The 25,048-nt window shown below is 51.4% G+C and overlaps 7 protein-coding genes across 7 annotated transcripts; 2 read left to right on the top strand and 5 right to left on the bottom strand.

Moving 5' to 3' along the window:
• Nucleotides 1-191: 191 nt before the first annotated feature.
• Nucleotides 192-4,885, bottom strand: A1O9_07173 (uncharacterized protein; the record flags this gene model as incomplete). Its single annotated transcript, XM_013404119.1, has 5 exons — nt 192-1,789; nt 1,842-4,217; nt 4,284-4,533; nt 4,583-4,636; nt 4,694-4,885. The coding sequence occupies 5 exons, from the start codon at nt 4,883-4,885 to the stop codon at nt 192-194; spliced, it is 4,470 nt and encodes a 1,489-aa protein (XP_013259573.1).
• Nucleotides 4,886-6,516: 1,631 nt separating this feature from the next.
• A1O9_07172 (uncharacterized protein) lies at nt 6,517-7,872 on the bottom strand (the record flags this gene model as incomplete). The annotated part of the gene is made up of 1 exon (XM_013404118.1): nt 6,517-7,872. One exon carries the CDS (start codon nt 7,870-7,872, stop codon nt 6,517-6,519), a length of 1,356 nt encoding a protein of 451 aa, XP_013259572.1.
• Nucleotides 7,873-8,643: 771 nt separating this feature from the next.
• A1O9_07171 (histone deacetylase HOS2) lies at nt 8,644-10,227 on the top strand (the record flags this gene model as incomplete). Its single annotated transcript, XM_013404117.1, has 1 exon — nt 8,644-10,227. The coding sequence occupies one exon, from the start codon at nt 8,644-8,646 to the stop codon at nt 10,225-10,227; it is 1,584 nt and encodes a 527-aa protein (XP_013259571.1).
• Nucleotides 10,228-11,077: 850 nt separating this feature from the next.
• A1O9_07170 (uncharacterized protein) lies at nt 11,078-12,495 on the bottom strand (the record flags this gene model as incomplete). Its single annotated transcript, XM_013404116.1, has 2 exons — nt 11,078-12,146; nt 12,209-12,495. The coding sequence occupies 2 exons, from the start codon at nt 12,493-12,495 to the stop codon at nt 11,078-11,080; spliced, it is 1,356 nt and encodes a 451-aa protein (XP_013259570.1).
• A 797-nt stretch (nt 12,496-13,292) lies between these two features.
• A1O9_07169 (stress-induced-phosphoprotein 1) lies at nt 13,293-15,175 on the top strand (the record flags this gene model as incomplete). The annotated part of the gene is made up of 3 exons (XM_013404115.1): nt 13,293-13,357; nt 13,410-14,953; nt 15,027-15,175. The coding sequence occupies 3 exons, from the start codon at nt 13,293-13,295 to the stop codon at nt 15,173-15,175; spliced, it is 1,758 nt and encodes a 585-aa protein (XP_013259569.1).
• A 1,968-nt stretch (nt 15,176-17,143) lies between these two features.
• On the bottom strand, nt 17,144-20,102 carry A1O9_07168 (uncharacterized protein; the record flags this gene model as incomplete). The annotated part of the gene is made up of 2 exons (XM_013404114.1): nt 17,144-19,468; nt 19,524-20,102. The coding sequence occupies 2 exons, from the start codon at nt 20,100-20,102 to the stop codon at nt 17,144-17,146; spliced, it is 2,904 nt and encodes a 967-aa protein (XP_013259568.1).
• Nucleotides 20,103-23,498: 3,396 nt separating this feature from the next.
• A1O9_07167 (uncharacterized protein) lies at nt 23,499-24,665 on the bottom strand (the record flags this gene model as incomplete). The annotated part of the gene is made up of 3 exons (XM_013404113.1): nt 23,499-23,769; nt 23,862-24,343; nt 24,429-24,665. The coding sequence occupies 3 exons, from the start codon at nt 24,663-24,665 to the stop codon at nt 23,499-23,501; spliced, it is 990 nt and encodes a 329-aa protein (XP_013259567.1).
• Nucleotides 24,666-25,048: the final 383 nt, after the last annotated feature.

Here is a 25,048-nt window from a genome sequence, read left to right as displayed (position 1 = left end):
AAGCATTCGCTCTCGCTCCAGTGCGTGTTGAAAACTAAAAATCCCCAGGGAGGTGCTTTGGGTGCTGTACTGTTTCAGCATGGATATCAAGCCATGAAGCGGCCTCTGTGTAGCCGCCATCGCTCAAGATGCCATGTTCAACACAGTATTAGGAAAGATCACCACACCGCACTCTTACCAAGTCCACTCCACTATTGTGCCTCATGTTTTCCGCTGACGTCTCGCCTTCCAAAGAAGCTTCGTCGACCCTCGCGCCTAGAGTCGGGGCTGTCTCGACCGCTGGTTGCCGGCCTGAGGCTGTCCGAATAACTTCCAGTTCCGGGAGTGAAGCTGCTTCGGATTGTGACACTTCCCACTCCAGCTTTGACCGTCTGCTCCGACCCTGCTCCCTGGTCGGAAATAAAAAACAGAGCTTCGCCGAGATCTTTGGATCGGAAGGTATCATGATCCTTCACCACGATCTGGAATTGTGCGTCAGGTGAGCAAGGCACCTTGAAGTTTTCATGACTCGTGTCAAACTCCACCGACCCCGAACTGGATTTGATGGCCTTCGTCTTGAAAAGGTCTTTACCTTTACCTCCCGCCAGCTTGAACAGCACTTGGACATCTGCCTTGGGCGGATAACCTGTCGCCGAAACAACGATGAAATTCCCCGTGCCCGATTCACTGGTGCCTTTGACACCGTTTGCAGTCATTGATGACTGGTTGCTCTTGGAGCGTGAATGCAGCGTAGGCGTGACAGGCGATGCCGCACTCTCAGCAAGTTGGCTGGCTTTGGTCGGCGTCGCCGCGGTTGGGCTTTCTGCGACTACATCGTCAGTGGTGAGGGACCCATTTGTATCACTTCGAGGAGATTCGTCCTTGCTGCCACTCCTGCCGAGGATCCCTCGCTTGATGAACGATGCACCTTTCACAACACCTCCACCCACTTTTCCAACTCCCTTTACAGGAGCGCCAATCACCTTGCCGGCCGGTGCAAATGTTCCTGAAAAGGTCGAGGTTCCTTGACGTGATCGGGTGATGTAGTCGGGTTTGAATAGCATTTTCAGTCGAATCACACCTGATTTCCCATCTAATGGGTAATGAATTTCCCTGGGTTGGAAAGGTTCGAGTATTTTTAGGTCGATTGCAGTGGCGCCAAGGAAGTCTGCTTTATCGCCAAAATCCCAATCGTAAACATCAACCTTGAAATCGGCCGCTGTCCGAGAGGGAACCTGAACTTCGAAAAATTCATTCCAGGCTGGATGCAGTGTTTTCTTCTGCGTCTTTGTCTTGTATACCTCCTTGCCATTGAGCTTGAATTTGCAGTACGGATCACTGAACCCATTTCGATCAGCAGATGGAAGATCTGCTGCATCCAAGACATCCACACGCAAAGTCCCCATATTGTTGATACTTTCACTGGGATCAAGTTGCATCTTCACAGGTAGGTATTTCAACTCAACCACCACTTTATTGATTCCACCCCTGTCGCTCTTCAATGTCAGAGCAGTCGGCTTATACAAGCACTGCTGCAATGTCAGTAGAGTGGGGCCTTGCAGTTTGGCAATAATGTCGTCTTCGTCTTGCTTGCCGTCCTTTTCAGTTTTTTCCACCAGTCGCAAAGTGATTCGGGACATGTCCAACTCACGGACCATGGCATCGCCGGTTTCTCCGAAATGATGCTCTCTTGTTCGGACCTTTGATGAGACGTAGCTCGGGAATAGTTGGTCATCCATCAGAACCTCCAGTCTCAGGTCAGTCTTGGAGAATGAGCCCTCAACGATGTTGAAAACAACGAGCCCAGACTCTGTGAAGCATTAGCGACCATCCACAACGTAAAAAACCATCAATTTGCTCACCATATTTGGGCAGATCTTCCACTGAAATTCTGATTTTGGGAGCTTCCTTCTTTGCCGACACCGTCGACCCATTGATAGAGGGAGAGGCTCCATTGACGGAGCCAAGCCGCTGTCCGCTTTCAAGACTCTTACGTTGGTCAATACTTTGCCTAGAGACATCAAGGGAGGTTTTGACATCAACCGAAGATTTCTTGCTGTGTGTCGAGATAGGTGTCGCAGGAACAGATTCCATCTCCGCTTCAGCTTTGCGATCTTCTTCCTCCTCATCTGGGTCTACCACGTTCAAGGTTGGGTAGAATGAGACCGAGTAGGTTACAGTCCCTTTCTCTTGTCCTGCTCCTCCCAGACGAAGACCTGAGGTCAATTCAGTTATCTCATGGACCTCGTAACCTCCCTCCTCACTTTCCTTGATGTAGTCCGACACGGCAATCTGAGTTAGACCTAAAGAACGATCTTTCCCAAGCTTTTCTTCATCCATGACTTCCAGGGTCAATCGTTCAGTTGAACTATGCATAGGAACATAGATGACCTCGTCCCAGCTAGGGCTAAGCTCGTTTTTGAAGGTGACAGTTCGGCCTTTGGGAATGCCAGAAAGGAGAACTCGGGCATATGGGTCGGACTTGCCCATGGTTTCGAAGTTCCTTAGGTTCGCTGCACTCTTGACGTGAAGACGCATCACGCCGATAGGAGTTACATATCCGCCAGACCCAATGGCTCCCTTCAGAGCTACGGGTTTCCATTCCAACTTCAGTTTAGCTTTGGCAGAGGGAGTTCCATGGAGGTTGAACCATTCTTGACCCTTATCCATTACTTTCAGAAGATCGTCCACCTTCATCTGGTATGTGCCCAAAATCGGGTCTTTTGCAAGGTCACGGTCGTCTTTGATCACTAAGCCAAATCTTGCTCTCTTTCGGTCGGTGATCAGAATAGACTTAGTATTGTCAGAGAAGACAGGATTGTTGGTTCGCTTCAGCTTGTTGGTAATATGAACCTCCTTGCCATTAAGGAGGAGAACAGCATAGGGGTCAAGGGACCCGACCATGCTCCGACTACCATCAAGATCCTTGGCTTGTTCGATGGTGATTCTAGCAATACCTGTGTTGGACTCTGGAGGTGGAAGAACTTCACCTGTGGGAAGTTTTTCAGACTCGATGACAGGAAAGAAGCGCACATCTGCCGATATGACACCTCTGGATTTGCCGTTAGACAGCACCTCCAGGTGGAGATTTTCATGCTCTGTGGCAGTCTCAAGCCTGTCCAGGGCAAAGGTCGCTGTCCCAAGGTGCTTGTCTTTGCGAACATCATTATAATCATATACCTGTAGCGTCAGGGCATCCGTGTAATTCGTGATAATAACGTACAAAGTTTCGTTCCAGCGAGGATTGGCGTCTTCATGAATAGTCTTGGTCCTTCCAAGCTCCTTTTGGCCATTCAATGAAACAACCGTGTATGGATCAGGGGTGCCAGAGAATTTATCTGGGTTTTTGAGACCATGAGCATTATGAAGAGTTACTGCAACGACTCCAATGGCAAGATCAATTGGATTGCCCGACAACATTTTGGCCACCTCAATGGGAAAGACGTTGGGGTCGTACATCATGGGCGCAAGGTTGCCATGAATCTGCTCGGTGATGAAGGACTCCAGGCCAGGAATGAAGTTGATGTCAAAACCAAAGGTGTCTCCACCAAGAGGTTTGCAGACATAATCGATTGTGGGGCGGCCCAGGAAGCAGATGTCAACCCTTTCGATATGTGGGAATGGTATTTGCAGCTTCATGCGCACGCGCATGAGCCCGGAGAACTCGAAGTCTTCAACAATAACCTTCATAGATTTGCTGACCACGCCCTTCCCGAGTCGGATTTCAAGCACAACTTTTGGGTTAATCTTTGTCTTCAACTGTCGGGCGGTCATGTCCATGGTGTCAGTTGGGGTAAAACTGAATTTCCAGTCCATCATGACAATATCATCCTCACTCTTGGGGTATGTCTTGACAAAATCCATGCGTGGCGGCTTGGTACCTAGAATGAACGTCTCGAGTCTCATGCTGTCCAAAAAGGCAGGTGTGGAGGTACTCAGGACTTGGTCAACCGATTGAACAATGCCTTTAGCGAGTTGAGGGGCGTAGATGGGCCAGAACTTGACGAGGAAGCTATTCATCCATTCAAGACTCTCCGTGTCTGTCTCCAAGCGCGCTTTTGCAAGCTCTCGAGTGATGTCGTCTCTGAAGTTTCGACGTACTCGTCGGATTGAGGTCCTGTAGTAGGTGCCGCAGGTGGCCATTATAATGAAAACCCAGCCGAGCCCACCTCCTAAGAGTGCGACTAGCCATGACGATAGGCAAGCGAAGATTATAACGCCAGTATTGTGGTACCAGTCTGCCGGAGTGTTCAGTGAATGGTCCATACATATTATAGGAGGAGGTTGAGCAGGTTAGCACGCACCACCGAAGAACTTCTCATCCAATTTTCCTTCCAACAGTGTTTGATGGTCGAGGAGGGAACCCTCTTCTTTATCTTCTTCCGTCTCACCAGAGCCGAACCGAGGGGTCCATCCAAGCTTCGACCACTGTACGTCGTCCTCGACAGGGGCTCCATCTTGGGCAGTCTTGTCAAGGGGGGGGGCATTTGCGGCTTCGGCAGCGGCGGCAGATTGTGGTGGAGGGAGGTCGTATTGGTCTGGAGTGCCGTCGTCCTGTGGAATGGGTCAGTCAGGGTCAGCAGATGCGGAGACGATGCCTCACCAGATCAGTGGCCACGCCGACACCTTTTGCAGGGCGCTTAGTATCGTTCTGTCGCTAGATGGATGTTAAATTTGGGCTTGTACAGTAAATGGGAATGCAGTGGAGCTATACCGAACGTGCTTGCGCGGCCTTTTCCTCTGGCGAGGCATTGGGATCGAAATGGAGAGCTGCAGAGCCAGCCTTCTCGCTCTCTTCTAGCACGACATGTTCCGCATCCTCCGCTGTGACAGAGCTGTTGGGATCTTGAGCAGCTTCAATGGCACCCTGAGACTTGAGTTCGTTCGTGACCGCGGATACGGACATCCTGAGTGGTTATGCAGCAACCCCGGTCCTCAGATGGACTAAGCGACGAGGGTCATGGGAGACAAGGGAATAGAGACGAAAGAAACGAAGAGACGGTGAGGAAGAGAAGAGCAAGCCTGTCCCACAAGAAGCGTGTGAAGGAATGTAGCGACAGAAACAATCACCTCGTTTGTACTCAGATTGGGCGCGAACAGCGAGGAGCAGAGCTGTGCCAAATACTCTTGCATTGACTGGACCTTGTGCCTTGGTTTTTGTGGCTGGCAATCAAGTACTCGTATACTCGTAACTTAAGCACCAGGTGCAGTGGCTCATGCCTTTGCGGACTGGGCATCCACCAGAGCTGTTGGCAAGGGCTTAGCGGCTGGCCGAGGGGCTAGGAGCCAGGGATCAGGGAGTGCCGCCTGCGCCTGCGTAAGTCCCTGCCGCCCCTAAAGCACCTAACAGCGTCAGTAGAGCTGAAGCTACGCAACTAAAGCCAACCTTTGTTCCAATCATGGATTGCCATCGTAGGCACCGAGTCTGGGGATCTTCGGTTGCCACCTGGAAGATAATGCACGCCTCCCTTGGTGCGGTGCTACGGTGCTCACCAGGCATGGCTTCCAGCTCGGTTCTCCCCTCCAAGCGCGGACGACAACATAAACCCTGCCTTCCATGCAAGAGATATTTCTCGCTTCATTCCCTACTCGCTTGGTGATGGGGTCAAGTCAATTCACCTGTTTCAAGAAGCCTCTCTTGCGTCACTGCTCGTTCATTCAAACACCTGAGGAGCCGCGTTCGATGTTCGATGTTCCAACTTCCAAGTTTTTGCAGCCACCCCAATTTCGAATGACGTTGATTCAGTGGCACAGGTCCTCCCAGGTATGGAGTACGGCAGGAAAGATTCTGTCTGACACGTGTCGCCGTCGTAACAATAAAGAATTAGTCCAATGCGTTGCAGGGCCGAGGGGGGGTAGGGATTAGGCTTGACAGAGGTGAATTCTAGGAGCCAAATAGGGCCTAGGTCGCTGGAGTCCTGCATCCTGATGCTCTATTTTCCCTTGGAAGCAATGCCTGCATCACAGTGTCGGTCAAGGCCATTATTCCGTAGAGATGTCGAGAGTGCTCCCTCCCCGTTCAACATTCGTGGTGCATGCCCATTCCAGCTCCTTGGATTGCCCCGAGAGCGGTGCCCGAGGGGCCTAATTACGGAGTACGAGAAGTTAAATTCCGCCCAAGCTCGGTAATTACCAGAACCTTATCAACTCATGCCAACACCTCGCCGAGTCTGAGTCTACTGAGGAGCCCGGGCAGCAGTCACCCCAGCCGTCCAGCTGCCAGTGTTACCAATTGTCTCGCGCCGCCCTTGTACTGTGGTTCCCGTCGTTTTTCCAGCCATCCCGCATGTCTAGCTCTAACCTTCCCGCATTTTGGGTATCACAGGCCAATAGCCTGGTAAGATTCAGCTGGGAAGTGCAAATGTTTGATATGCATTTCCCTTCAGGACGTTGGCACTTCAGTCTCAGCCTTTCAGCAAGAAAATCTTGGGGGTTCACACCTCAATTTTGCATAAACAGCTAGCCAGTGGAGGATGTAGCTCAGCTACCATGATGTCCCGCACCAAGTGACTCTGCAATGCAATGCAAGTGCAATCCTTACTTGCGTCCAGCTGGCTTCTTTTTCATTTGCACCTTGGCAATGATTTCAGGCTTCTCTCGGCAGGTTGGGCAATACCAGTCTTCATCCTCATCCGGCACTTTCTTCATATTCAGGCAACCAGTATGGAACCATTGATATGGGCAGTCGTCGTTCTCACACGCCACCATTTCACCATAGCTGCGTTGATTACAGAAGCAATACTTCTTGTCATCTTCTGCCTCATCGTCTTCCATGTCCTCGTCTTCTGCAACTTCCGCCTCTGCTTCGTTCACGGCCGGCTTCTTGTTTCTTCGCCTTCCTCTTGACTGGGAAGCATCCGTCTCGGATGCATCAGCAGATGACAGCACCGAATCTGCATCTTCCGAAGCCGCGGTCCCCCCGCGATTGCCCCGGACAGAGGGGGATTGGCCCTTTTTGCGGCCCGTTGATAGGCGGCCCTTGTTGGCACTCTTTTGTTTTAACTTATTTACTTGCTGATGTGATATGATCTTCTTCGATAGCCCTGACTTCTTTGTTAGAACTGTGCTTTGTTGAGAACCAGTCGTGCGAGGGATACTGCCTGCTCGGCTTTGACTAGTAGCTACAGGTGTACTTGGTTTGGGTGTGCCAGGTCCAAGTGATGATTGACGAAGATTGGAGGGTTGCGCAGGCAGATTAATGCCGGCCAGGGGGTTGCCTAATTTGCGACGTTTAGTGTCGGCTCCCAGGGAATGTTCCCGTTCTCGTTGTCGTTGCTGCTGCACTGCAGAGGCTGGTGTTGCCGGTGCGGAACTTCTCTGGACCGGTGCAGTCGCGGTCACGATCTGAGGTAGCTGCCTAGGCTGAGCTTGGGGTGTTGCACTGGTCATCTGAGCATTTAGTCTGTGTGCGCTTGCATTCAAGGCACTGATAGAAGCGGTTTGTAGAGGAAGATTTGCTGGAGGGTCGATCAACGCCTTTTGAGCCTCAGGCTTGCGGTTGAACACACTTGGCAAGGCTGGACCATCAACGAGTTGACCGTCGTTCTGTAATTCACGAATCTTGACGTCGAGTCTTTTCACTTGCCGCTCCAGTAGGTTGCACGCCTTTTCACTCAAGCTCACTTTCTGATTCTGCAGTGAGAATGAATGTTCAAAATTCTTCTTCACCAATTCAGCATACTCAGTCTCCTTAGGATGAGGAGCCAGAACACCATTGACTTTGAGGTGTTTCTGTATGTTGGTGTCCTTTTGGTTGATGGTGGATATCAATTTCTGCAGGTCCTTGTCTTTAGCCTGGATTTCCTCCATCATATGGCAGATCTCGGCAGGCAGATTGGCCGCATCGTAGATGAATTGTTCCAACACCGAAGCACAGTCTTCATTTGCCGCCATGGCGATGGATGTGCAGGTTGGTGAACAAGTTTCAAACAGCTTGGCCTTAAAGCAGGCGCCAAAGCACAGAAGGAAGCGATTGCGAGAATGAGGCTTGATACGCGTTCACTCCGAACAGAAGGCCAAAATATGATCAATTCTTAGTCTTACTCTAGCCGGAGTCGGAGCATGCGATCAAGGATTCTTCGTTTGATGATGGTGTATTGGTTTTTGATGAAGTTTGCCGATAAAAGAAGTGGTTGAAAGGGCGACTTGCCCATCTGAGATGTTTCTTCACGTAATGATATCAGACTAGGCTGAAAATGGAAGTAGAAGTGGCGATTCCCGAGTCCCGATGAACTTTTCCTTTTTCGGCCACGCTAACATGCAGGAACAACCAAACCAGCGAGCAGCTGGCAGTGGCACAACTTTGGAAGGCTCAGCGTGGCACAGTCACCAGCCACATCTCGCCTGGATCCTCAACTTCTTTGCCATCGTCAAAACTTCAATATTCCATTCACTTCTACTCCGCACATCAATCTATCACTCAGTGTAAAGGTACAAGTGCGGCATATCTACCAACGGCCTCCATTAATCGCCACTCACCGTTCCCCCAGGCTCTCACCTCTGCGACAACCTGCTGATATTCAGTATTGTACTTTTCACTTTAGGCCTGCCGAACCCCAAATCATCAATTCTGTAATCATGTCGCATCACATACACAGTGCAGTGCCTTCCTAGATCGATATATGCAGTTCTACTTCTGCTTTCAGATAATTGCGACACCACACAATGGCGGTCGTGCCGATAGTCCAAGAATATGACTTAAGCGAGCCCGCTTCCACCTTCACAGTCCATTCGAAGATCCAGAGGGAGGCAGAAGCTAACGGTATTGTTCGTCCCAAAGGATACACAGTATCATGGCACTATAACCCCGAAGTCGAAAACCATCACTTTGGACAAACTCATCCAATGAAACCATGGCGACTCACATTGACCAAATCCCTTGTGCTATCCTATGGTATGCACACAGCAATGGATGCCTACTTATCACGACCAGCAACCAAAGATGAAATCAAAGAATTCCACAAGGACGATTACGTTGACTTTCTCAACGTGGCAACTCCCCAAAACATCTACGAAATGTACCCGGAACTAGCTACTGGTCCTCAGGGCTATTCTTCCGCCATTTTCGGTGTAGGAGACGACTGTCCTATTTTTGATGGTCTCTACAATTATTGTTCCTTATATGCTGGGGCATCTATTGACGCCGCCCGCAAGCTATGCAACAAGCAATCCGATATTGCCATCAATTGGAGCGGTGGGCTTCATCACGCTAAGAAAGCTGAAGCATCGGGCTTCTGCTATGTGAATGACATAGTACTTGCGATACTGCAGCTGCTTCGATACCACCCCCGAGTTCTCTACATTGATATTGATGTCCACCACGGTGATGGCGTAGAACAAGCCTTTTGGTCCACCGATCGTGTCATGTGTGTCTCATTCCACAAATACGACAAAGAAGTCTTCTTTCCTGGCACAGGTCCTTTAGAGTCCACAGGTCCTGTCCATCCGAATAATCCTGGAAAAAACTACACTATCAACGTCCCTTTGAACGACGGCATCGATGATGAGAGCTATGCATACCTTTTTGCCAATGTTGTTGAGCCGACCATCAAGATTTACAAGCCTGAAGCTATCGTACTACAATGTGGAGCTGACAGTCTAGGCCACGATCGTCTGGGATGCTTTAATCTCAACATCCGTGGACATGGTAATTGTGTCAGCTTCGTGAAACAATTCGGGATTCCTTTGCTGGTGGTTGGTGGAGGAGGCTACACACCTCGCAACGTGGCGCGGGCTTGGGCACATGAGACGAGCATCTGTATTGGCGCAGATAAGACACTCAACCACGCTCTTCCAGAGAACATGCCATATCGTGATGCATTTAGACGCGAAGGGCTGACGCTTTTCCCCAACCTGGGTGGGTGGCGAAAAGAGAATATGAATAGCAGAGCGGACATTGAGCGAATTATCAAGCACGTCCGAGACCAGCTGGCAGAAATCCGGGGTGCACCGAGTGTGCAAATGAAGCACATCCCGCCGGACCTGCAAATGTGGCGGGACGATGCTGAGGAGGAGTTGCGAGAGAAGAGACTAGACAGGGAAGAAAGGATGGAGGAGCGTGATGGCGCGGGTGGACTGCTCGCGAAAGCCAGTCGAAGAAGGGAATTGGAACGTACGGGACTAGGAACCCTGCAGGGTAGTGTCGCAGGCAGTGTTGCTGGTGGTGGAGGCGGAGGAGGGGGAGCAGGGAGTGTCACAGGTAACGGGGCGGGAGGCGCGAAGTATGGTGATTTTCTAGGTGTGGGTTGAATGCTTGCTTGTTTGTGTGTTTGCTTGATCGCTTGATCGTTTTTTATTGGTGAAAGATACCCCAAGGAACAACCCACGATGAGCGTGGGTCTGCATGAAGGTCAGACACAAGCAAAGAGCGAGATAGACCCAATCCAACTATTCGAAATGATTTTCTCTTTTCATTCTTGCAGCTCGCTGCAGAGGATAAGTGCGATGCCTCCGTCCTCCGTCCTCAATCTTCATCGTATCAGACAGATGATCTATTCCATGTCGCTCTCAGAGCTCGACGGCGCTTGCAACGATCCTAGTTGTAGTCCTACCTAGCTAGTATATGAGATACCTGCACAGTTCACGAAAAGTAGTAGCCCAGGGGATACAACTAGGAACAAAAGAATGTCGCAACGAAGTTACGTATGAGATTGGAGATTCCCATAAAAGACCCTTTCAGGTTTGAGATATTCGTTTTTTCTCTCTTCCATTCTACATAGTTTTTGATTAGATGCTGGATGTCAGGATCGAACAGCTCAATGTCAGTTTCGTGGAAGGGCATTGTGCATGCACAATCCAGGTTGCTTCCTGGAGACAAGTGAAGTGAAGATCAGCAACACAGTCTTGCTCAAGGTTGGGTCTCGGGGTATCGTAGTTTGTGCTTCCCTCTTACTCGTGGTAAAGTGGGGGAAGGAGCAGTTGGTAAAGACTTGTCGTCTTCGACGGCTGTACGTGTTCTGGAATAGCTACACCTGACAGGCCGTTGGCAAAAAGGGATTTAATGCCAATCCACAATCTTTCTCGTGCTCTGCAAGCAGAACAGAACGCCGTTGCAATGCAGAAGCAGAAGCAGTACATGAAGCAATCGAGGAGGTACCGTTCAAGACATTTCGGTGTCGGCCTCGATCTCCACCTCGATGGTGGCGTTTTCTTTCCCTTTCCCCTTGTCCCTCGGTTTCCCTTTATCTTTGGGCGCGTAGACACCAACGCCAACTTCTCGATCAGCTTCGGCAAGGACAAGATACCATTGATCAAAGTATTTGCAAGTATGGACATTTATGGGGCCCCCATCGTCGCAAATATCAAACACGGGACAGCTCATACATGGAACTTCACTGGTGCCACCAGGACCAAGCGCTTCCAGTTCTTGTTGTCGCATGGCAGCTTTCTTGACTTCGTATTTGTGGCTGCTGGCTCGGCCAACTAATTGGTTTTCTTCGTTTAGATCTTGAGGAGTCTTGAAAGAGCGGTACATAACGATATGTTCAATATCATCTGGGTCGGCGTCATTACCACTATCGGGTTTACGGCTCACCTTAAAGAGCCTGTTATCGTAGACCATGACATCCAGGAGTTGAGCAATTGCATTTTGTGGGAGAATGGTTCCAGTGATCTTAGTCTGGAGAATGTGCCGGGAGATTTCAGTAAGAGTCGGGTATTTAGTGTAGCCGGCATGGAAGGGACGGTAGGATTTTGGAGGAGGGGTGGGTTTCCCTTTGTGATGGTGGGAATTGTCCAGTCGAGCTGACTTGGATCGGGAATCGGGTTCATCGTCAAACCCACCATCGGGAGCCTTGCGCTTGTTGTTGACGGTGGGACATTCGGCAGGATCCAATTCCTCCCAGGATTGCTCCGAGACATATTTTTCAACAACCGTGGCGACGGCTTGGAGCAAGGAGGTGTCAAGATCGCCGTTGGTGAACCAGGCGCCGCCGGTGGCTTCCTCGTTTGGTTGCAAGCCAGCTAAAATCCACATTTTCCTTCCCGGGTTCTTGACGCTTGACATTGACTTGATGAGGCCTTTGTTGGTTAGGCTTTTCAGGACGCGTTCGAGGACCTGTGCATGCGCTGAAATGCGGTTCTTGATGGTCTTGTTCCAGATTCCGGCGGTGCCAGAATTCTCAATGCAGGCGTAAACCATCTTCTCGTCGCGGGACAGTCCGATGTGGCTGTGAAATCAGAGTTAGGAACAGTTTCGACGTGCGTTTAACAGGGCGAATTGAGGCAATACTTTTTGGCCTTTTCCTCTTCAACAAGTTCCCAGCCGATAGAACCACCGAGCCTGTCATGGAGTTTAAAGAGGGCACGGTTGACAAGATGTTGGGTGGAAGTAAGGAGGATCTCGAGCTTTCTGTCGGGGATGATGCCTGCGTTGAGCAGTTCTTCTTGAGAAAAGACATAGCCTGGCTCGTGGTTTTGGATGCACCAGGCATAAAGGGCTTCGGCTATTCGATCTCTTTTACGACCGAGACCAGAAGGCCCCGGCGTGGGAGATGCGGAATGAAGAGGAGGAGGCATGGCGTGGAAATGGTAGGGACGAGAGTGGTGCTACCGATGGGGATAGATATCGCAGAACATGTTTGGTCAATGGAGCGCTGACCAAAGGCGATGGGAGAAGTTAAGAGCCGTGTCACCGCTGCATATTGATATTAGAAATGTTCAAGAAGTGTGGGTGTGGGTGTGCAGTGCATTCGAAAAATAAATCAACGGCAAACGCAGGTGATTGAATGAGTGGATCAAGGCCATGTCGCTGGCAAAATTTTGTATGGAGTAGATGCAGTTTGTGGTGGGGTACAAAGGACGAGGTAACTAGGTAGCCTACTGGCCAGTGCCACACCATGTATTTACGATTCAACTACCACGACAATATGCCATCTTATTCTCACAGTATTACGATTTCAGGTACTTGACAAATGGAAAAGACCAGGAGTTCAGCATTCGGGGTAAGCAGCAGGAGAGTTGTAATGCAGTACGAGTATGTCCTCGGTACGGAGTAGTCAGTACCGCCAACGACCGTCGGCAGGTGCGATGCAGCCTCACGAGACCAGTACGAGTAGGCGCCAGTGAGCCACCCAGTAGTACCGATGTGCTCCGTACTGTTCGCAAGTCATTCTCCCGCCTTCCCTTCCGCTCCAGATGGTCCGTGCACCGAATTTTCTAGACAACCGAAGCCTTGCGCTTCTCTTAGCTGCCATCTACACTCCAGTATTCTTTACTCTACTTCGTCCTCCTTATCTTATTCCACCTTTTGCCCTCCCATTCTCCATACTCCCATTCCCGGATACTCGTCTCTCTGACACCTTCTCAGTCCAACCATGGCCGACGCCCTTAAGGCAGAGGGAAACAAAGCCTTTGCCGCCAAAGACTTTGAGACTGCTATGTACGTAGACTCACAGAGTACCACTTCGTCCTCACACTAATACTCCCACCAGTGAAAAATTCTCCCAAGCAATCGAGCTCGACCCTACGAATCATGTTCTCTACTCCAATCGTTCCGGCGCATATGCTTCCCTTAAGGAATACCAGAAAGCTCTAGACGATGCTGAGAAAACCACCGAAATAAAACCTGACTGGGCAAAAGGCTGGGGACGGAAGGGAACTGCTCACCATGGCCTTGGTGACTTGATTGGGGCCAAAGATTCCTTCGATGAAGCCCTCAAACTTGACCCGTCCAATGCACAAGCCAAGAGCGGTCTCGAGGCTGTCAACAGAGCAATTGAAGCTGAAGCCCGAGAAGACGGCGCTGATCTTGGTGGCGGCGGTCTCGGTGGTCTAGGAAACATGTTTAACGATCCTCAACTTATCCAGAAGCTAGCAAGCAACCCAAAGACGGCTCCATACCTTGCCGACCCAACTTTCGTTGCTAAACTTCAACGCCTGGCCCAAAATCCTCAAGAGATGGGCCAAGAACTCGGTGATCCCAGGTTTCTGCAGGTCATGGGTGTTCTCCTCGGGGTTGACATGCAGCTGGGTGGCCAACCTGGTGGTCCCGACGTTAGTGCCGGAAGAGACGCCGAACATGAGGAAGACGTTCCCATGCCTGATGCTCGCTCTCAATCCAGTTCTGCACCACAACAAAAGAGAGAACCCGAACCCGAACCGGAGCCAGAAGATGAGGAAACCATTGCAGCTAAGCAGGCAAAGGAAAAAGCCGAAGCGGAAAAGAAGCTGGGCACCGAAAATTACAAGAAGCGCAAGTTCGACCAAGCTATTGAGCACTATGCCAACGCTTGGGACTTACACAAGGACATTACTTATCTCACTAATCTCGGTGCCGCCAAGTTCGAAAACGGCGATTATCAGGGTGCTATTGAGGCATGTGAGAAGGCTATTGAGGAAGGTCGTGAGATTCATGCCGACTTCAAGATCATAGCCAAAGCATTCGGCCGCATTGGCTCCGCCTATGAGAAGCTAGGTGATCTCTCAAAGGCCATCCTCAACTACCAGAAATCCTTGACCGAACACCGTACTCCCGACATTCTAGCCAAGTTCAAGGCCGCAGAGAAAGCACAGATCAAGGCTGAAAAAGATGCCTACATCGATCCTGAGAAGGCTGAAGAAGCTCGACTCTTGGGCGCCCAAAAGTTCAAGGAGGCAGATTGGCCAGGCGCCGTTGACGCTTATACAGAGCTCACCAAACGCGCACCGGAGGATCCCAGGGGTTATAGCAACCGTGCAGCAGCCCTGATCAAACTCCTTGCTTTCCCAACCGCCATTCAGGATTGTGACGTTGCCATCAAGCTGGACCCCAAGTTCATCAAGGCCTACCTGCGTAAAGCACAAGCTCTTTTCGGTATGAAGGAGTACAACAAGTGTCTTGATGTCTGTACTGAGGCAGCGGAACATGACGAGGGAGGTAAGAATGCCTATGAAATTGAACAACAGCAACAGAAAGCCCTTGAAGCCATGTACTCTGCACGCCAAGGCGAGACTGAAGAAGAGACCAGTGCCAGAATCCAAAGAGATCCTGATATTAGTAAGTCAGATCCTGCTACCCAGCCAGACTATTCAGTGTCGTTGCTTTGCTAACATTTGTCTTCTCTCACTAGTGCAAATTCTTTCTGATCCTATCATGCAATCGATCTTACAGCAGGCCAAAGGTGATCCGCAAGCCCTTAATGAGCATATGAAGAACCCTGGCATTCGCAGCAAAATCCAGAAGCTCATCGCCGCCGGCGTTATTCGCGTCGGTCGGTGATCGCAATCCTACAGATCAAAGATGCTTCGGAGGTAACGGCACGGAAATACGCAGTTGATATTCAAGAAGCAGTAGGGCACTGGGGAGCCTTGTCTCCGCTTCAAGGTGGACCTAGAACCAAACCATAAGGGCCTCGACATCAAGACTCGACGATCTTAAGGCACGACTGAAGGAGAGAATTCAACCGGAGCCGTACTTTCCTCGAAAGGCGTCTGCTGCACCTCGTACACTAGTGAACTCTGATGAGAAATTAATGTAAGCGTAGCTAGCCCCAAGATAATTAGTCAAAGCACCTACAAGTTTGTCCAAAAGTGAACCAGTACGAGCGAGGAACACGCTCCAATTGTAACCCTCCTGTAGACCTACCGAACTTCCGTTTGACTGACTTTGAGCAACGCCATTTCAATGCACAGAGGGCAAGCCATCCAACAAAGCAAGATGTACTGTAGGAACCAAAACCAAGACCGAGTCGCGCTGGTCATTTTCAATTGACCACGAATCGCCATATGACAGCGCGTAAGGTAGCTTGCCACTTGCTTCTCGACGCCCACTGCGACTATCTAGGAGACTAGGACTCGACAACACACTCTCTTCCTCATACAATAACAAGGAGGAAACCATGCAACCATTTTCTCGCCTGACTAGGAGGGATACCTCGGACGCCGAGCTCGCAACCCCTGGTTCAAAGTCAGGTCAATTTCTCGACACGTATCAAAGCCAACAAGGCTGTGCTGAATGGGATGGTGACAGTGATTATCAGTGTAGGCCACCTGTCTAGTAACTACTGCAGCGGCAAAGTCTGACTTCCCTTGGATTGGGAGCCAGCCTTGATACGTGTACCATTGATACCCAATCCGATTCCGCGTTTGATTCAGCCTTACCTTCGGCAGGGACATGAGACAGCCGTTCAGCAGGAATATTCTATCGCCCTCCCAGAGCTGCTTTATCGTCTCGATGGTCTGACTTGAAATTTTTCAGTCTAGAAATGCTCGACTTGGACAGTACTGTAGTCTCGCCCCTCTGGGCCATCCGCAGCTGCACTGTCAGAGTCATATCGAACGATACCGCGGCGCGATGCCCTCAGAACTCGGGGCTAGCAATTGACGGAGCCATTCGGACCACCGAACCCATAGAAGACACATTTTACACATGTCTACCCCGAATCAGACGCCAGTGACGGCCTCACCTCTCACGTGGAGGAGCTCTACGAATGCTGTCACAGCCCAAGCTTGAGTTTGCTCCTCTCAGACTTAACGCAGACGTACCCTGGCCTGGCCTGTGAATATCGTTGATCATGGCAATTGCTTCGAAATTGGAGTCTGGTGCCAGGACTCGCCAGGGTTATGTCCGAAGACCAGCACGAATCGCACGTCTGGCGGCAGCTAACGTCGAGGACAGATTATGCAAAAGAATCAAATAGACAGCCAGTCCTCAGCAATGAAAGCAACAATCACTCCCGCAAGTCTCACAGCTTCTCTCTGAACAAGCCCTGCCATTTTCGCACGGTAAGCTCATCGCCCATCGCCCATCGCCCATCGCCCATCGCCCATCGCCCATCGCCCATCGCCCATCGCCCATCGCCCATCGTCACAACTCGCATCCGATTAGGATGGGATGAAGACCGACAAGCAGATTCTCTTCCGGATGTTCATGATGCCCGTGGCACAGACCGTAGACTCAGGCGTTCTTTTCCACGCAGCCTAGCCCAGTCTCGTTCATAGAGCCGAGTTTCAAATCCTTAATTGCCCTGTCGCAAAATGATTTCCCGGTAGGATTGAGCCTATTATATCCATTCCCATTCCCAAACTCCAAGTCCACGTCCATAACCTTTAGTATTGCGCATCCACGCAGACAGATAGAGTTAGACCTATGTGGTGTTACATATATATATCAACCATTCATTGGCAGGCTGCCTCTAAACCAGCTTAATCCAAGGGAAAGCCAAATTACACATTAGTGAGCGATCGATCAATCGTCACTCATCTGGCTCGACTTACGCATTAAGTGATGATTTCCAGCCGGGACAGACACACTGCCTTTCGCGTCTTTGGCGACTGGGACAGCTCCTGCGGTTGCAGTAGCGGGACCCACAGCCTCATCGTCTATCTGCCTACGCGCCTGAACCACAAGCAGCGCAGTTGCGAGGCCCTTCTCACGCACGGAGCGCACGAGCCGGGTGGCAAAGGGCCCGAGGGCTCTGGAGTCACCGGCGACAGCGGTCGAAGAGCTCCCTCCGCCGAGGATGCCGGAATTAGACAGCGAATTGAAAAGCGCGCCTGATGACGACGCCGGCGCGCCGCGGCCGATGAGTACAATCGTCTCGGCGGCGGAGGGCTCAGCGATCGCCGCGGTGATGGCGTCCAGGGGCGAGATGTCCAGGTCAACGAAGGTGACGCGCCGCCTCAGGAAGTGCAGGAGCGAGGTGCGTATGGTTTCGAATTCGAAGTCTGCGTTGCGGGATTTTGCAGCCCCGCCGTTGCCAGAGTCTTTGATTTCGAGCACGTGGTCGCCTTCGTCGTCGTCGTGTGGTACGGGGGTGGGGCGGACGTTGAGGATAATCAGGTCGACTGCTTCGTTCTTCACAAGCTGCAGGCCGAGTTTGACGGCGTACAGGTCATCGTCGGACCCGCTGTACAGCACGAAGAGGCGGTAGCGGCTGGAGTCGGAGAGTTTGAAGTGCACACTTGACTTCAACTGCTCGGCGACGCTCACTCCTGTCAGTGTGCGGGCTAGGGGTCTCGGTGCTCGCGCTTCAGCTGAGCTGTCGGTCGTGGAATTTTCGGCGGTGAGTGCAGTCTTGTCAATGAGGACGCCCACGCTGCAGGTGTCGTGTGCCTTGCGGAATATCTCGGCCGCGAGGGATGAAAATTCCATGTTTGCTAGAGGATTCGCTGGTTTGGCGTCGAAGAGGCTCGGATATTCGCTCATCGTGCCGGTTTCGGACCAAGGTAGCAGGATCAAATCACTTCTCAGATCTCGGGCGCGAGTGAGTAGAGTACCGGAGAAGGAATGATCAGGCACGACGGCGATCTGTCCTCCCACAGCGATATCTCGAGATTGGCCGAAAGTGCCAAAGGCTTTGATCACAGGATCGCGCGAGGCGAATTCCTCGATCTCGCTGACTCGCATTACAGACGACTCTCGCTCTGTCAATTCCATCAGACGAAGACCGTGTACCTGCAGTGGCCGGCGAAGGGTGACAACGGAACTCAAGGCTTGTGGTTGTGTCATAACAGCTTCAGCCAGCTCACCCTCTCTGGTTGCCACTGGAGAGCTTGGAGGTGAAAGTGTGTCCAAGTCCTCACGTTTTCGAGCAAAGAGGGATACCATCGTGAAAAGAGAAGGCAAGCCGTCCAGGCGTAGGTAGACCAGTACTTTCCGTGCCACTTCAGCCGTCCTCAGAGCGTTCTGCTCACTACTGTCAGAACTCTCGTCCTCGTCGTCATCATGATGAAGGCGATTTCCATCCCAGTCAATCTTTCCTTGCTTCCACAACTCGAGCTTTTGTTGATACCATGGTGGGTAAAGCCACACGACCAAAGGAGTAGTGGCGAATGTGGTGACCAATGCCATGACGACGAAGATTGTGAATGTTCGTGTACTAAGGATACGGGCTTGCAGTCCGATGTTGAGGACAATAAGTTCGACGAGACCCTTGCAAGACATGAGGCATCCAATGGTAAGAGACTCTCGCCAGACAAGTCCATTTAAACGGGAAGCAAGCGTGCCGCCGGCGATCTTGCCGATGAAAGCGATGGCACACACACCAACCACATAGGCCCAGGTGATTCCGCTGTTAAGGAGACCCAAGTCGGTATTTAAGCCCGAAAGAGCGAAATAAAGGGGTAAAAACAGAATCGATATTAGATCTTCGATTTTCTCGGTGAGTTTAATAGCAAAGCCGCCTTCGTGGGGGCAAATCAGACCGATCATGAAGGCACCGAAAATAGCGTGGATACCGATGATTTGAGTGAAAAATGACGAGGCAAGTACGAGCATAACAGTGACGGCAACCACTGTTTGAGTAGGGCCATTAGCCAAACTACCCGTTCGACGGAGGAGGTAGAGCAAGGCCCAACGGATAGGGTAGGCTACGAGAAGACTGTACCCGACGGCGACGAGGAGGATCCACAGAGCGGTCAGCCCAGCACCAGAATTGACTAGAGCAACACAAAGAGCCAGGAGAATCCAGCCCACAACATCGTTGCCAACACCGGCAGATAGAACAATCACTCCCACAGGCGTACCGAGTAGTTTAAGTGATGTGAGAATACGGCACAGGACAGGAAATGCCTTAGATAATTAGCCAGCATTTTTACGGGAGGGGGGGACAAAATCGAGAACATACCGTGATAGCCATGGCAACACCAATGAAAAGCATATAGATACCGAAACTGATAGGAGCCAGGCCCGAATCATCACGGAATTCATGGAAAAGACCGTAGGCAATACCAGCACCGAGGCCAAAAGGGAGAGCCATTCCGAGGGCTCCGACGCTCAGGGCAATCCGCCAATTGCTCACGAGGAAGCGGATGTCGACTTCCAGACCGACGAGGAACAAGAACAGCACGAGACCGAGATTGGCAGCTAGGGAGAAGGCCGGCATGGAAGCAGGTGGGAAAATATGGCTCGTGAAGCCTGGGATCCTACCCATGACTGACGGGCCGAGCAAGATGCCGGTGAGGACTTCCGCGATGACTCGGGGCTGGCGGAGCAGGGTCAGGGGCCAGTGGATGAGGCGAGTCAGGACAATGACGATACTGGCCTGGATGATGAATAAGGTGATTGGGGTTTTGGGGTCATAGTGGGTCGGGTTGACATGTTCAAAGATTCCGCCCTGGGGGGTTGCTCTGTTGGAAGCGGTGGCAGTTGCCGCGGTGGCATTGACGGTTCTGGTCACGAACTCGGTGATGGTTGCCGTGGCCATGACGAGGACCAGGATGAGGACCGTCCGGGAGGAAGGATCCTAATCACTTATGGCGGAAGAGGAGGGGAGGGGGTGTGAGGAACAGGAACGAAGGGCGAGAAGGTGAGGGATGTGAGGAATAAGATATCCCAAGGTTTGAGATTGCTTCACATCAACGAGTTGACCTCCGGATAGAGGTGGTGGTGGGAAAAAGGCTTGATGCGGTCAGATAGATGCCAGGGGTCCAGGTGCAGGTCCAGATGGGCGGTGATGGGGTTGAGGTTGGAACAGAGTTCAGCAGGGGTGTTCATGTCGTGATTCTCGTGAATGCTCGTCGGGAGAGGGCTCAATTAGGCATGTCTTGATCCAATCGTATCGGACGCCCAAGGTGTAAACCAAGGGGCACTGCCCACTGGCGCAGTGGTAGGGAAAGGCAGATGACCGATCTGGGCGACTGCTTGGTAGAGTAGCTCGTAGGGTAGAGTCTAGGAGAGGCTATCAGGAGCAGATCGTGTCCTCGGTATGATAGTCGGTGAAGGATGCCAGAGATGGCGGTAGATAGAACGCCTGTGACAGAAGAACAGGCACACGCACAACGGGCACTTGTCACCGCTCCTCAGAAGATGGAGTCGGTTGACGGGCCAGACGATGTGAATGCCTCCGGGCAGGTGCACATATAAAAGCACAAGACACGAGATAGAATACCGACAACAGGGAGTTCTCTGCATCCGTACATTGTACTGCCTCGTCCGGAGTAACCATATCTACGTTGGTGGAACGGGGCCAAAGAATGTGGTTGCCTAGAGGCCCAAGGTGTATAGCATTTGGCCTGTATGCTTAATACGAGGTACTGCGTACTGCACTGCCTGGGGCACGTCGCAGAAATTCAGTCAATTGAGAATAACCAACTTGCGAAATATCCACCCCGGGAAGAGACCTAAATTAAATGCCATTAGAGGGTGTATGCATAGTAATAACAAAGAAGATTAGGTAAAGACCTTTACTTAAACGCGATAGCCCCTCGGCGTAGTTAGCCTCCCTAAAGAAGTCGCCCACCATCCCCACGATGCCTAGTTGCTCAGGCCCAGAGAAGAAGTACCTCCTTTGCCCCAGCTCGCCCAGCCACCAGCCCGATGGTTGCATCAACCTTCTTCCCTCCCATCAACCTCACCCTTCAACCTCCCGGTCATTCAATTAATAAACACTCCCATCTAGCCTGGTAACCTTCTAACCTAACAACGTCGCCTAGTGCAGACTATTGAACTCCATCATCGCCATGCTGACTTGGTCTATGTCGGGTGTGGTATAAAACACCGTAAACCCCCTGATGTCCCCTGCCCAGTGCTACTACTAGCATCATCCTCGGCCACAGTCGCAGACCAGTACCAGACGATGCGGCTGCACGAGTGAAAGACATCCAGCGTTGTCATGGTGGGTATGGCGGGAACATGACCCATTGCGTTGACGAACGCGTCTTTGCTTGGGAACGTCGTGCTGCCCAGCTTTTCGGCCGCCACCGACATGTCAGCCTTGTGATGGACAATCCTGTGTACGAAACAGTGAAACGACTTACAGGAAGGCCGCTCAGCGAATTCGCCGTGTCGCTGGTCTCGAGGAACTCATCCGCGATGACTTTGCTCGCTGTGCTTTCCGCCATGCTTCGGTCTGGGTGAGTTAGGATCGTCTTGAATGAATCGACGATCCATTTCGCTTGCTCGTCGCTCAGGCATGCTGCCGTGTTGCCGTTCGTATTGCTCGTGTTCCCATTGGGATTGATACCCTGAACTTCAGGCGCAGGGACGCCCACGACAGAACAGGTGGGTATACTTGACACGGTGTATGTTGTCGTTGCAGTCACCGTCGTCTGGTGCAAGGCTTCGATTGTCACCGTGGTCGTGGTGTTCGTCGTCGCCGCGCAGGGCTTTTTGGGACCGCCAGGAAGAAAACCATCAGGAAGAGTGCCTGCCGAAGATAAGCCTACCAGTGTGAGCAGGCTCAGCACCGAGGTGACTGTGTCGGACCGCATCCATTCCTCTTTCTTTAGCACCCAGCGACTTTTCAAAGGGGAACCAGGTGTGTTCACTAAGCTGCTTGGCCAGTTACTGCTTACCGCCTTATATACAAAAGCTAGGCTCAAGAAACCGCCATTCTTAGACTCCTTTCTAGTTCTTATATGCTTTGGTGCTGATGCAAGGGAATGTTGAGCCTCGCCTGCGTTGCCATATATTTCCGCTCGGTATGTAAGGGCCACACCTGTCTCACCAGCGACTTGGTCTTTACGGACTTTTATTTCTGAAACATGAATACCACCCGGCCGGCCTTTGGTCTCATCTCCGAGAATGGTACCCCCAAAATGAATCGTGATATTTGGGTAGTCGGACTTCGTTTTCGTAGGGACATATCAGACAGCGTCTCAGATTTCAGGCCAGCGCCGAGTTATGCTTGTTCCTTCCCAAAAGGAATGGTCGGTAACCCTGGATTTCGGTCTGCTATATCGACTTCGAATTGCCTCAGAATAACTCGTTGACGTAGCGATCATCCCAGCTATCGATCTACTCGGTATCCAGCCTTATCGTTTGGTAGACATTCTGGTTCAATATACAGTACATCAAGTGCAAGATGCGTGTCTGGCTCTGGTTTGACTTGATTTGTCTACTCCCCGTTCACAAGGCCAAGGCAGCCGACCTAATGCGGACTGGAGGATTTTACAACTGATGCCTTTGCAGGACCACGGCAGCCTACCGGTCAGCCACGTGCTGATTCCTTGGCGAATAGCACAAGCTGGTACGAGTGTGGCAACTCTGAATTGGTATCGCTTTGCAGATGCACTTAGCCTTCGTGCACGAGGGAAGTTTCACAGAGACGTGATAATCTTGACGGTGAATTCCCATCAAAGTTGATACTGTTGACGAAGGGACGTCCCGCAAAGTGCCACCATCGATGACGACTCCGAGATGGCAGCTACTGGTTCTATTAAACAGGAAAGACCGAAGGCGCAAGGGGCTCAAACCAAGGCTCCTGCCTCCTGCCTGCTGCCTGCTGGAACGGCGAACTTACTCGTAAAGCAGCGAGCCATCTCTTTAGCCGGGCGAGGCAGCCTCACGCCTTCATGACAAGTTATCTCCGCGAGGCAGAAGCAAGGAGCTGAAGAAGGGCTGTCACGCATTCGCCATTAAGCCTCTTGATACAAAGGTACATTCAGATTACTCAAACCTCCCCCCCACTCCCCCCAAAAGCAGTCACTATATGCTTCCAGCGCAAAGCATGTGGAGCAACAGAAGAAGCATTTACAGTAATGATCGCTCTTAACACTCCAAGGATCCGGCCGCATTGTCGGTCTGACTTAGTAAGCATTGCCAGCCTTGCGCAGTTTGCGTTGTGTTGAGACCTTCACTCAACCATTCTTCTCCCCAGTTCTCAATCCACCTCAGGTACGGGCAAACCCTCGACGATCTTGACTCTCCTGCCTAACTTTTCGAGCGCCGCGGCACTGTTTTTGCTTCGGAGGTCAAAGCTCTCCTGGTCCGAGACAAGAACAAAATCATAAGTCAGCAGTTTTGTGCCTTCTGGGACGTTGTATTTTTCTGAAATCGCTTTGTCGGCTTTTCCTAGCTCGACGATCAGGGTGTCCTTGACGCCAAAGACCGCGTCGGAGGTTTCGTATGGGTCGTTTTTGAGGTATAGGGCACTATCGTAGGTTCATGCAAGTTAGTGTTCTAAGATAACGAACGAAGAGGTATTGTATGGGGGAGTCTCCGTCAAATTTCAAGATGGACTTACGTGATCAGATGGTCGTAACCGGGTTTCTCGAACATGAAATGCATATGTGCGGGTCTCATTGCATGTCTTTTCAATTGCATGAGCAGCTGTCCCACAGGGCCATCGTGAGGGATTGGGTAAGGGATAGGCACTATGGCATTGAACCAGAAGACACCGTCCAGGTCACTGCGCATAACACATCTTCCGTCTGGGCCTTCGCGATCGGCGTGCTGGACATCATAGAAGCCGTCTGAATCGGTCTCCCAGATGTCGATTTTGACACCTGCTATAGGTTTTCCCTGGACGTCTTTGACGGTGCAGATGGCAAGCAAGGGCTCGCCGTTCTTGTCCTGAGACATGTTGGACCCATGTGTCATGTCGGGTGCTTCATGGGTATGGAAGGGCCCTAGGACTGTGCCTTCGGTGCTGTGGGGCGGCTTGGGATGATCGATGCTGTCGACCAGTAGGGAGAGGCCGAGAACATCGGAAAGGAGGATGAATTCCTGGTCGGAGCAGTCAATAACAGTGGGTCAGAGAGAGATGAGAGAGAGTCGAGCTTGAGGATGCTTCTTCAACCGCGCCACATACCTGTCGCACATCAGTGCAAATCTGTCCTGTTGCCGTCAAGAATAGCAGTCCGGCCATCCATTCCCGCGTACTTAACCGAGTTTCTCTGGCAAAGTCGTGGAGATGGTGCACCAGACGCTCGAGGATGTATTTGAACCTGGCATCCGGATTGGCAGAATTGATCGCAACGACATTCTCAGTGATATTCTCAATGGTCAGGTTCTTCAACTTTGGGATGGTGACTTGTGAAGGATCCATGGCGGCGGAAATGGAAGCAAGCAAGTAGGTGATCCGAGAGCAAAGGAGGAGGGAGATAGTATTACTCGGGAAAGGCGGTCTGATCACTAGTAGTAGATACAAAGAGGACCAAGGCGGAATTGAATTGTTTTCAAAAACAGGTGGGAAGAGGGTTCGTAGGAACGACGATGCGGACTGTTATTATTCTTTCAAAGCCAAAAATGCCAGCAGGGGTGGCCGTGTTCAAGAACAGATCCGGGACGCACAGTCGGTATCGGCAGCAGGCGAATCAAAGATGGTGCGATGCAAATCCAATGCGGGGGACTCAGCAGTTTATGCAATCTTGATCACGAGAGAACGAACAACATGCGACTCTGAGCAAGCAGACCGTGGTATGAGCGGAA

The sequence above is a fragment of the Exophiala aquamarina genome (genome assembly GCF_000709125.1).
Source record: "Exophiala aquamarina CBS 119918 chromosome Unknown aczIA-supercont1.5, whole genome shotgun sequence".
In the NCBI taxonomy this organism is placed as follows: Eukaryota; Fungi; Ascomycota; class Eurotiomycetes; order Chaetothyriales; family Herpotrichiellaceae; genus Exophiala; species Exophiala aquamarina.
The sequence above is the reverse complement of the archived record's forward strand: the minus strand, read 5'-3'. Positions and strand labels throughout refer to the sequence as shown.